Source organism: Heterocephalus glaber, unplaced genomic scaffold (genome assembly GCF_053883595.1).
Source record: "Heterocephalus glaber isolate CG9 unplaced genomic scaffold, H.glaber_assembly_v1.0 deba00000937, whole genome shotgun sequence".
In the NCBI taxonomy this organism is placed as follows: domain Eukaryota; kingdom Metazoa; phylum Chordata; class Mammalia; order Rodentia; family Bathyergidae; genus Heterocephalus; species Heterocephalus glaber.
This window is the reverse complement of record NW_028258173.1, coordinates 12,386,802-12,399,414: the sequence shown is the minus strand read 5'-3', so window position 1 is coordinate 12,399,414 and position 12,613 is coordinate 12,386,802. Positions and strand designations below refer to the sequence as shown.

Here is a 12,613-nt window from a genome sequence, read left to right as displayed (position 1 = left end):
TAGGTAGAACCCTTGAAGACATTGGTGTAGGAAAAGATTTTATGAACAAAACCTCAGTTGCCCGTGAACTAGCACAAATAATCAACAAGTGGGATCTCTTCTTATTAAAAGGCTTCTGCACAGCAAGAGAAACCACCAGCAGTGTGAAGAGACAACCCACAATGTGGGAAAAAATCTTCACCTGCTTTTCCTCAGACAAAGGTCTACTATCTCGAATCTATAAAGAACTTAAAAAGATCAGACCTCCCAAATTTAAAGACCCAATCCAAAAATGGGCATCTGAAATGAACAGACATTTCTCAGATAAAGAAGTAGAAATAGCAAATAAATACATGAAAAAATGTTCAACATCACTGGTCATTCAAGAGATGCAAATGAAAACAATGCTGAGATTCCACTTCACTCCAGAAAGAATGGCTGCCATCATAAAATCAACCAATAACAAATGCTGGTGGGGGTGTGGGGAAAGAGGAACCCTGCTCCACTGCTGGTGGGAGTGTAGACTGGTGCAAGCACTGTGGAAATCAGTATGGAGATACCTCAGAGAACTAGGACTGGAAGTCCCATTTGACCCTGCCATTCCACTGCTGGGGATCTTCACCAAAGAATGAAAAGAATCATACCACAGTGATATATGTGCACCCATGTTCTTAGCAGTGCAGTTTGTAATAGCTAAAACTTGGAAACAGCCCAAATGCCCATCAACTGGAGACTGGATAAAGAAAATGTGATTTTTTTAATAAAATAGAGTACTACTCAGCCATCAAAAATGAGAAATTAGAGACATTTATAGCTAAGTGGATGCACATTGAGGCAATACTCTTTAAGTGAAATAAATAGGACACACATGTGTAAATACTGAATAGTTTCTCTGGTGTGAGAAACTGAAAGTGTAAATAAGGATTAAATGTATAATTGGTAATGTGAAATAGGAAGAAAAGGGGCAAAGGGGAAGGAAGTGGGAGGGCTAGGGGAAAGGATAGAAGGGAATGGGATTAATATGAGAAAATGGAAAAACAGGAACAAAATCTTTGTAAATAGGGAGGACTGGAAGGGTTGAAGGGAGGGCTGGGCAAGGGTGAAAAACAAGAACCAAGAGAGACTATGTGAAGGTACAAATTTCCAATGATGATTGTCATTATATTGTATACCTAAAATGTACCAAGGATTAGAATGAATAATCGATAATGTAAAATAGGAAGAAAAGGTCCAAAGGGGTAGGGGTAGTGGGAGGGACAGGGGAAAGGAAAGAAGGGAAAGGAAAAATGATGAGAAATGGAAAAAATGGAAATAAAGTCTTTGTAAATAGGGAAGGGTGGAGGGGGTGAAGGGAGGGCTAGGAATGGGGAAAAAATAAGAACCAAGATGCATTATGTAAAGGTAAAATTCCCAATGAGAAATGTAATTGTGTTGTATACCTACAATGTACCAATGAAAGTGTTTAATACAAAAAAAAAAAACCTTTGGGGTTGACATAAACAAGACACCTATAAAATGTTGCACTTTTCTTACCATCTTAAAGTGAATGCAGTTTTTCATTATTAGACTGTGAATATTAGTAAGTAAATTTTGATGCTGTAACCCATGGAAAACCACATTGCTACAGTGATTGTTATAACACAAGGTTTTACAACTTTATCATGGACTGTTTTAACAATAAAGCATACAAGCAATTAATATTTTAAGTTAAATTGAGTTTATATAAAAATATTTATTAGAAAAAAATTGAATGCAGATAAAATATATATTGTGGGAAGGAGAATGCATGTGAAAGAAAACAGGAAAGAGAATGATAGTGAGCGCATATTTAGAGAGCTTGATGTCTCCTGTTCATTAATTTTCTTAAAATATATCTACAGAGTATTACCATGTGCCTAGTTTTAAGTTGGCTATGGGGATCTTGTGGAATTTAAATCACAGGGGAAGAGGGGGATAAAGACAATGCATATATATATATAGCTACATTACTAAAATTGTGTATGTTAATAATTATGGGGTAAAGTCAGAAAGGGGCACCCTTGTGAGGTGACACTTGAGTTAGGGTCTTGCTAATGGATAAGAGTTATTTTGGTGACAAGTTGGAAGTATTTTGGGCAGAAAGAACACCAGGAGAGATGGCCTTGCAGCAGGAAAAGGTTGATATTTTAGGAAAACTGGAAAGAACTGGCTATAACATTGTAATCAAGGTGGAAATGACATCTGACTGAGGCACCTTTAAAGATACAGCTGATTCCAGATCACCCAAGGGATTCCAGGCTATATGGAAGGGATTTCACTATTGCTCCTTAGCACAATGAGAAACCACAGCAGAGATTTAGACAGGAAATTAACCTGGCAGCTTTGTCTTTCTGCAGTATTACACTGCCATGGTCTGTAGGAAACAGAGAAGAAGAAAGCTAATGTATGCCCACAGCAGAGACAAGGAGGTAGTAGTGCTCATACAGGAAGAAGACTATGGCGCCTTTCACTAGAGTGTTGTAAGAAAGGTGAGGAATACACAAAGATTCCAGATATAGTTCAGAAGTAAATTTCATGACTTATCATTCACTAGCTATGGTGGGGAGGAAAGACGTGTGTGTCACTTAAATTTGAATTTTACATAAAATATTTTGATTGTAAGTATTCCCATACAATATTTGTAACATATTTATACCCAAAAATTCATTACTTATCTGATATCGAAATTGAACTGGGTATCTGTAGTTAATTTGTTTAACTTGGCAACCTTAGCAAAGTGTTTGCTAGGTTTCAGTCAAGAGTAAGAAAAATTATTTATGGAGATGAGCAAAACTTGAGTATGTAGAATTTAGAACAAAAGAATCGGCTTTCATTATGTTTTTTTCCCACTCAAGAGGAAGCAATGGATAAATGAAAAAGGTTCAGGTGCCAGGACCATGCATAGATTCTTAAAGTGAGCTCAGATGGGTATCTATTTTAAACTCAGTAAGAAAGTAAGGAAACTTGGCTGAAATTATTTTTGTGCTGAGATCTCAGTGACAAGAAGTCAACTGTGCAAGAACACTCTGGTCAGGAAGAATAGCCCAATGATAATGGCATGAGTGAGAACCAGAGAATGGGGTAGGCACAGCAGGAGACTGCAAGGAAAGGTAGGGAAACATACAAAAGATGGATGATGCAGACAATGTAAAGAATTAGGATTTAATTCTAGCTATAAAGGGAAGCTATTGGAGGTCATTAGATAAAATGATCAGGTGATCTTATTCTGAAAGTTCACTCTGGTTGTGTGAAAGGAATTAATTGCAAATAAAGAGACCAATGAGTAGATATCTAAGTGATCCAGGCAAAGAATTCTGATGACTTTGAGTAGGATGAAAATAGTAGAGATGGAAAGAAATGGATGAATTAGATACATGTGAAGTAGTACTGAAAGAAGCTGCTGATTAATTGGACAAGAAAGATAAAAGACAGAAACAAAGGTTAATTGCAAATTTCAGGCCAGAGCAACTATAGAAGATACTACCATTCATTGATATGGGAGAATTGAGAGTAGAGCAGATCTGGAAAATGAAAAGGAAAATGAAAGGTTTTCTTTCGCTCAAATTTGAATTGTCTATTTCTGACCTATGTGGAGATATCAAGTAGGCTATTGTATATACAGAAGTTGAGAACTCTGGAAATAGCTGAAAGGGGGCCCAGGACTAAATCCTAGACTTTTAGCCATGGGAAAGTTACTATATGTCAAGTATTGTTCTAAGTGATATTTAGGTATTATTCCATTCCATCCTCACATAAACCTACTTCAGATAGATGTAAGTATTACACATTTTACAAATGATGAAGTGAGGCAGAGAATTATTGAACAACTTTCAAAATTCATATAGCTTGATAACCAGAGTCAGGATTTGAACTCAAGGAGATTCAACTCAGAAGAAGGAGGAAGAGGAAGAGGATAAAGAAGAAAAGGAGAAGAAAGAAGAGGGGCAAGAAGAAGGAGAAGAAGAAAAGATAAAGATAGAAAAGAACAGTAGAAAAATGGTGAATAAAGTGAAAGAATAGTATTTTGTATTTGTCATGGGAGAAGTTCCTAAAGACAGAAACATTTAAAAAAGTAAAATAAATGAAAATTAATTCAAGCTCATCAAGGACATTTTCTGAATTTTCAACATCACAAAGCAAGCATGATGTCAAGACATGCAGAAAGGGACAAGGGTCTTTCAGAGGAACTAGAAGTACCATGGAGAAGGAAGAAAACTCTATTACAGGATTCTTGAGTTTTATATGAAAGAAGCACAAAAATGAAGCTTCAAATGGACAGTCGTTTTTGACAGTAAGTCAAATTTCTGTAGTGAGTTGGTCAGGGCTGTTTAATTGAGTAACTTTACCAACTAAGTCAAAATTGGAAACCATCACTGAGAGAGGGGATACGATTATGTCTATTGGGGATGTGGTTGGGTTAGCAATAAGTATCTGTAAATAAAACCCTAAGTGATACACAGCTAAAAGTTATCATTCCCTGCTAGTCGGTGATACTTCCCAAGATGCTCTTCCTGGGGTCTTGCGTTTGTTTAAAAATTTTTTTTAATATTTTGAAAACCTATTAATAGAATGCTTGATCATTCATTGTAGCAAGCATGTACATTAGATGCATCACCTGCATGTTAATCTATACCACAAGGGTCAAAGGAGAGTTCCCTGGACATTAAAAATATTTGAGAACTTTGCTAACTTCTTACTTTAGTGTCGTCAATGCTGCTCATGGCGATGTAAGGAGTGAAACAGGCAGCCAGTGGTATCCAGAAGAAGGCGCTGCTCAGGTACCCATAGTCATAAGACATATGTTCCTGAAATCACACAGAACATGGTGAGCAGATGGCAATGCTCATCTGGTTTATTTGAGCTGTCTTAGCTAAATTAGCCAAATAAAGGAGTTGGGCTAACCACTCCGGGCCCTTTCCAAGGTGCTATTTGCAGTTTCTTACCCCTATTCATTTTCAATCCTGTGTTGCAGTAACTTTGACATTTCAAACATGTATTCTAATGTACTTATGAAAATGCAACCTCAAGCAGATGGTAGGAACTGGATGGTCCTGTGGTTAACAACTTTTGAGGCAGGCATGAAACATCTGCTGTCTGTCTTTATGACTACAGCATCACATGCACTGATTCCATATATATCAACACTGACGGTGTAATAGAAAAGACATTGTGAACTACCAATGCTCTCAGAAACTGGTGCCAAATCAGTTCCATTCAATGTTGATGTAAATTCAGCCCCCTAGTTCAGCATAATGCCCAAGTGGCAAGTTCAAATGCCTTCAAGGACCTGACAGAGATTACCAAGCAAATATTATTAAAAAATAAGAGTATTGAGGCTTGGAGAAAAATAATTAGCACACACTCTATACAAAGACATTGAGGTTTTTTAAAAAATCATAATCCTATACAGGTTAAAGAGAACCTTGAGTTTTGTTACAAGCTTGGATTTATCTATAATTAATTGCCTAGTTACAATGCAAGTATCCTAAGTTTTGGGGTCTCTTTTCTACTACCTCCTTTTAAAATTAGTGTCCCTCTGAGATCTTACAGCACATAAAAATTGTTCAAATGAGGATGCCTATGTGATGATGAGGCCCTGAAAAGGGAATAAAGGACACCAGTGACTACATTAATCAATTCATATCTTTGCCTGTGGACACCATGATTAATTTTCCTGATTTGCAAGTCCTCTGTGTAAGGATAAGTCACAGTCTCAACAGCCAGCTTCCTTACTCATGACTTGGTTCATAAACAACATATTATGTCCATGTTAGATTATATCCACCCATAGTCAGAGTTTGGTGAGGCTCGACCTGAAGAGGACTCACAGAAAGACACACACCAAACTGGGCAGTTTGGTCAGGCGGGGATTCATTGAAGTGGCTGGTTGGTTGCACTGTAGGAAATTCCCATAGATGATGAAGGCCACTGAGTGGCATCAGAAGCAAGGTCTGACCTACAGTGAACACTGTGCTTTAGGATCTAGGAGAATGAGTTTGCAGAATTGTAGGAAAATGTCAACAGCTGGATGGGAAAGCAGCAGTGGCAAATTAAAAGGAGCAACTTTACATAAAAAATCAAAGTCATCTGGGCATTTGGGTAAAAAATACTTTGGAGTTAAGACATCTTTTCAAAGGCAGAACTTCAAGTCACTTGCTCCTTCTTGGGAACAACCTATTCTTGATTTTCTAGAAAACTGACTAGTCTACTTGAATCTGACACCTAATGAAGCACACTGGCGCCTCTATGTACTGTAGTTTCATCAGCTGTCTTACAGTAATAATAATAATAATAATATCTCAAAGTCTTATTGGAGTATTTATAAATGTCAGTGCAAGGCACCCACATGGTAAATACTCCTTTTGTCTTAGAAGGAAGGAAGATACTGATGCAATATACTTTGGAGTAACTCTGAAATTATATTTTCAACTTGACAGTAAAGGAAATATAAACATTAGATAATTAATATCATTGAAAAGCTATATTTAGATGTGATATTGTCTTTTAGATTTTTAAAGAATTCTTTAATAGATAATGTATACTAAAATACTTAGAAATAAAGTGATATGGTTTCTGGGATTTACTTCAAAATAGTCTTGAGGCCACATTTTTTTTTATTTGTATATATTTTATTGGTACATTTTAGGTATACAATATAATTACATTCATCATTGGAAATTTGCACCTTTACATAATCTCTCTTGGTTCTTATTTTTCCCCCTTTCCCCGCCCTCCCTTCAACCACTCCATCCTTCCCTATTTACAAAGGCTTTGTTTCCATTTTTTCATTTTCTCATATTAATTACATTCCCTGCTTTCCTTTCCCCTACCCCTCCCACATCCCCTTCCCCTTTGCCCCTTTTCTTCCTATTTCACATTATCTATTATACCTTTTAGTCCTTACACTTTCAGTTTCTCACACTAGAGAAACTATTCGGTATTTACACATGTGTGTCCTATTTATTTCACTTAAGAGTATCGCCTCAATGTGCATCCATTTAGCTATAAATGTCTCTAATTTCTCATTTTTCATGGCTGAGTAGTACTCCATTTTATAAAAAACCCACATTTTCTTTATCCAGTCTCCAGCTGATGGGGATTTGGGCTGCTTCCAAGTTTTAGTTATTAAAAATTGTGCTGCTAAGAACATGGGCGCACATATATCGCTGTGGTATGATTCTTTTAATTCTTTGGGGAAGACATCCAGCAGGGGAATAGCGGGGTCAAATGGGATTTCCAGTCCTAGTTCTTTGAGGTATCTGCATACTGATTTCCATAGTGGTTGCACCAGTCTACACTCCCACCAGCAGCAGAACAGGGTTCCTTTTTCCCCAAAGCCCCACCAGCATTTGTTATTGGTTGATTTCATGATAGCATCCATTCTTTCTGAGGTGAGGTGGAATCTCAGCATTGTTTTCATTTGCATCTCTCGAATGACCAGTGATGTTGAACATTTTTTCATATGTTTATTTGCCATTTCTACTTCTTTGTCTGAGAAATGTCTGTTCATTTCAGATGCCCATTTTTGAAATGGGACTTTAAATTTGGGAGGTCTGATTTTTTTAAAGTTCTTTATAGATTCGAGATAGTAGACCTTTGTCTGAGGAAGAGCAGGTGAAGATTTCTTCCCACATTGTGGGTTGTCTCTTCACACTGCTGGTGGTTTCTCTTGCTGTGCAGAAGCTATTTAATAAGAAGAGATCCCACTTGTTGATTGTTTGTGCTAGTTCACGGGCAACTGAGGTTCTGTTCATAAAATCTTTTCCTCCACCGAGGTCTTCAAGAGTTCTACCTTACCTCTGTTCCAGCTGACTCAGCATTTCTATTTTAATATTTAGATCTTTAATCCATTTCAATTTTAGTTTAGTGCCTGGTAAGAGACATAGGTCTAGTTTTAATATTTGACAAGTTGAAACCCAATTTTTCCAGTACCACTTATTGAAGAGGCTATCTTTCCTCCAGTAAGGGTGTTTGGCTCCTTTATCCAAGATGAGATGGCTGAGTGTGTCTGGAGTTGTTTCTGCATCTTCTAATCTGTTCCACTGGTCCTCAGGTCTGTTTCTTCACCAGTACCATGCTGTTTTTATCACAGTAGCTTTGTAGTATAGTTTCAAGTTGGGGGTTATGATACCCCATGCCATGTCTCTGTTACCTAGAATTGCTTTTGCTATTCTGGGTCTCTTCTTGTTCCAAATAAATTTTTGGATTGTTTTCTCAAGGTCCATGAAGTATGCTGCTGGGATTTCAATTGGGGTTGCATTGAATCTATATAGCAGTTTTGGAAGTATGGCCATTTTCACTACATTGATCTTTCCTACCCAGGAGCAGGGGATGTCTGTCCATTTTCTGATATCATCTTCAATCTCTCTTTTCAGCAAGCTGTAGTTTTCAGAGAAGAGGTCCTTGATCTCTTTTGTTACATTGATTCCTAGGTATTTCAGTTTTTTGGATGCTATTGTGAAAGGAATTGTTTCTCCTATTTCTGTCTCAGTGAGTCTGTTGTTTGTGTAGAGGAAAGCTATTGATTTTTGTGTGTTGACCTTGTATCCAGCTACTCTATTGAATTTGGTTATTAAGTCTAGAAGACTTTTGGTGGGGTTTTTGGGGTCTTGTTTATAGAGTATCATGTCGTCTGCAAATAATGACAATTTGACTTCTTCATTTCCTATGTTTATTCCTTTTATTTTTTTCTCTTGTCTAATTGCCATGGCTAATGTTTCCAAAACTATGTTGAGCAGGAATGGTGATAGTGGATATCCTTTTATTTTCCTGATTTTAGTGTGAAGGATTTCAGTTTTTGACCATTTAGTATGATACTTGCTGTTGTTTTTTGATAGATAGCTTTTAACAGATTGAGGTAGAGAACATCTATTCCAATTTTTTGCAGGGTTTTAATCATAAATGCATGTTGGAATTTGTCTCATGCTTTTTCTGCGTCTATTGAGATTATCATATGGTTTTTGTCCCTGGGTCTATTGATATAGTGTATTACATTGATTGATTTGTGTATGTTGAACCATCCCTGCATCCCTGGGATGCATCCCACTGGGTCAGGGTGTATGATCTTCTTGATGATCTTCTGCATTCTACTTGACAGTACCTTAGTAAGGATTTTTGCATCTGTGTTCATTAGTGAGATTGGCCAATAGCTCTCTTTTTTGATTGGGTCTTTCTCTGCTTTGGGGATCAAGGTGATGCTTGCTTCCAGGAATGAATTCGGAGTATTGCTTCTCTTTCAATTTCATTGAAGAGTTTAAACAGTAGTGGCAGTAGTTCCTCTATAAATGTCTTGTAAAATTCAACAGTGAAGCCATCAGGACCTGGGCTTTTCTTAGTTGGTAAGTTTTTAATTACTTTTTCAATTTCATTGATTGATATTGGGTCATCTAAAATTTTTAGGTCTTCTTTGTTCAGCTTTGGCAATTCATATGTATCTAGGAATCTTTCCATTTCTTCTCTGTTTTTCATCTTATTGGTGTATAGGTTCTCGAAGTAGGTATTGATGATCCTCTGGATTTCTGCTGGGTCTGTTGTAATTTCACCCTTTTCTTTCCTAATTGCATGGATTTGGGCCTTTTCTTTCCTTTTTCTGATAAGGTTGGCTAAGGGTTTATCAATTTTGTTTATTCCTTCAAAGAAGCAACTCTTGGCTTCATTAATTTTTTTGTACCATTCTCTTAGTCTCCATTGAATTGATTTCTGCTCTAATCTTTATAATTTTCTCCCTTGTAGGAGCTTTCGGTTTGTCCTTCTCTTCTTTTTCTAGATGCTTGAGGTTCAGCATCAGGTTGTTTAATTGGGCTCGTTCTGTTTTCCTAATATGCATATTCACTGCTATGAATTTCCCTTGTAAGACTGCTTTCATTGTGTCCCATAGATTCTGATTTGTTGTATTGTCATTTTCATTTAATTGAAGGAACTATCTGATTTCTTCTTTAATTTCCTCTGTGACCCATTGGTTGTTCAGAAGTGTGCTGTTCAATTTCCATGTGTTTATGAAATTCTTGCAGTTTCTTTTGCTATTGATCTCCACTTTCATTGCACTGTGGTCTGATAATATACAAGGGATAACTTCACTTCCTTTGCACTTACTTAAACATGTTGTATGAGTGAGTATGTGGTCTATTTTGGAGAAGGACCTGTGTGCAGCTGAAAAGAATGTGTATTCTGATTTTGTCGGGTGGAACACTCTGTAAACATCTGTTAAGTTCATTTGTTCAAGAGTTTGATTGAGTTCTAGTATTTTGTTGCTTATTTTTTGTCTAGTAGATCTATCTATTTGTGAGGGTGGAATATTGAGGTACCCCACTACTAATGTATTAGTGCTTATATGATTTTTTATGTTTGTTAGTATTTGATTTATATAGTTGGATGCACTAGTGTTTGGTGCATATATATTTATGATTGTCATCTCTTCCTCTTGGATTGTTCCCTTTACAAGGATGTAGTGTCCTTTGTCTCTCTTAATCAGTGTTGGTTTGAAATTCACTTGATTTGCAAAGAGGATAGCTACTCCTGCTTTTTTTTTTCGGGTTCCTGTCGCATGGAGTATTGTTTTCCACCCTTTAACTTTCAGTCTATGAGTTTCATTTTGAATTAAGTGTATTTCTTGTATGCAGCATATTGTTGGATTTTGCTTCTTGACCCATTCTGCCAGTCTTATTTCTTTTCTTTCTTTTTTTTGGTACTAGGGTTTGAACTCGGGTCCTTGCACTTGCTAAGCAGGCGGCAGAACCACTGAGCTAAATCCCAGGCCCCAGTCTATTTCTTTTGATTGATGAATTGAGACCATTAACATTGCTGGTTATAACTGATATGTATTGATTTATCATTGTCATGACTTTTTCTTTTAGTTGGATTCTCCCTCTTTACATTTAATTTCTTGTTGCATCTGATGGATTCATTCTGCTGTGCTTCCTGGGGTTGTGATCCTCATTGTCTTTTCCTAGGATATTGTCTAAAATTTTTTGGAGTGCTGGTTTGATATTCATGAAATTCCTAAGGTGCGCTTTGTCATGAAAGTATCTTATTTCTCCATCCATTTTGAAAGATAGTTCTGCAGGGTACATCAATCTGGGTTGGAGGATGTTTTCTTTGTGGCTTGGAATATGTCACTGCAAGCTCTTCTTGTCTTGAGGGTTTGCATTGAAAAGTCTGCTGTGATTCTGATGGACTTTCCTTTGTATGTGATTTGTTTCTTTTCTCTAACTGCTTGTAGAACTTTGTTCTTCTGTTGGGTTTCTTGAATCTTAACAATTATATGCCTATGTGTAGTTTTTTTTTTTTTTGATCAAGGCTAGTTGGAGTCCTATATGCCTCACTTATCTGTACATCAATTTCTTTTCCCCTGCTTGGGAAGTTTTCTGCCATCACTTCTGTGAACAGTTTTTTAATGTCATCTCCACTCTCTTCTGTTTCTTAGTTGACTCCAATCAGTCTTACATTATTCTTCTTTGCATCGTCTAGCAGCTGCTGGATTGATTTCTCGTGGTCCCTTAAAATTTTGAAGCAATTTTTCTTTTCCTGGTCACTAATTGCAATCTTATCCTCTATATCTGAAATTCTGTCCTCACATTGGCTCATTCTGCTGTGTAGACTTTCAGTGGAGTTTTTAATCTCCTGGAAATCTGTTTGCATCTGTCTTATGGATTCCATTTGTTTCCTATGTTGGGATTCCATCATGTTCCTCAGCTCCTGTCTAGATTTATCAATCATGTCTTTCACTATGAGCACAATCTCTGCTGTTATCTCAGAAATTATTTCTGATTTCATTTTTTCCAGATTCTCTTTTTTTGCCAGTTCAGGGAGTCCAGGTGGTTAAGCTTTAGAGTGTTCCATCTCATTTCCCTTTGGGGTTGCTGTAGGTGATCTGGATGTCTGGTTTTGAGACTCATTTACTTATCTTCTCATTTCAAGGGGAAGGGTGCTGTTAGAACCCACGTGGCTCACCTCCTCTGTGCTGGGAGCAGTGGAATGGTGGTCCGTCAGCCCCTTCCTCTGGTCTGGGAATGGTGGAATGGCAACCAGGAGGCCCCTTCCTCTGGGCTGGGAGAGGTGGAACGGTGGCCCAGAGGCCCCTCCCTCTGCACTGGGAGTGGTGGAAAGGTGGCCGGGAGGCCCCTTCCTCTGCAATGAGAGTGGTAGAATGGCAGCCCGGAGGCCCCTTCCTCTGGACTAGGAGCAGTGGTACGGTGGCCTGGAGGCCCCTTCCTCTGTGCTGAGAGAGGTGGAATGGCAGCCCAAAGGTCCCTTCCTCTGGGCTGGGAGTAGTGGAACGGTGGCCAGAGGCCCCTTCCTCTGCACTGAGAGTGGTAGAATGGCAGCCTGGAGGCCCCTCCTTCTGGACTGGGAGCCTTGGAATGGTGCCCCAGAGGCCCCTACCTCTGCGCTGGGAGCGGTGGCCGGAGGCCCATTCTTCTAGGCTGGGACCTGTGGAACAGCAGCCCGCAGGACCCTACCTCTGCACTGGGAGTGGTGGAATGGCCTGAGGTCACATGTTTATAATGAGTGAGGTTGGCTTACAGGTGCACTAGGATGTTATATGTTCTACTCTATGTATGTTTGAAACCTCACATAATAAAAAAATGTTTCCTTAAAAAAGAAAAGAGAAACAAGA

General features: G+C 38.1%; 1 protein-coding gene across 1 annotated transcript in view; it reads right to left on the bottom strand.

Annotated features, from left to right (window-relative positions):
- Abca9 (ATP binding cassette subfamily A member 9) overlaps positions 1-12,613 on the bottom strand; it is a 79,494-nt gene that overhangs the window by 21,949 nt on the left and 44,932 nt on the right. The window contains 1 exon segment of the mRNA XM_004870288.3: positions 4,695-4,802. Within this exon segment, the coding sequence (XP_004870345.3) occupies positions 4,695-4,802 (108 nt within the window).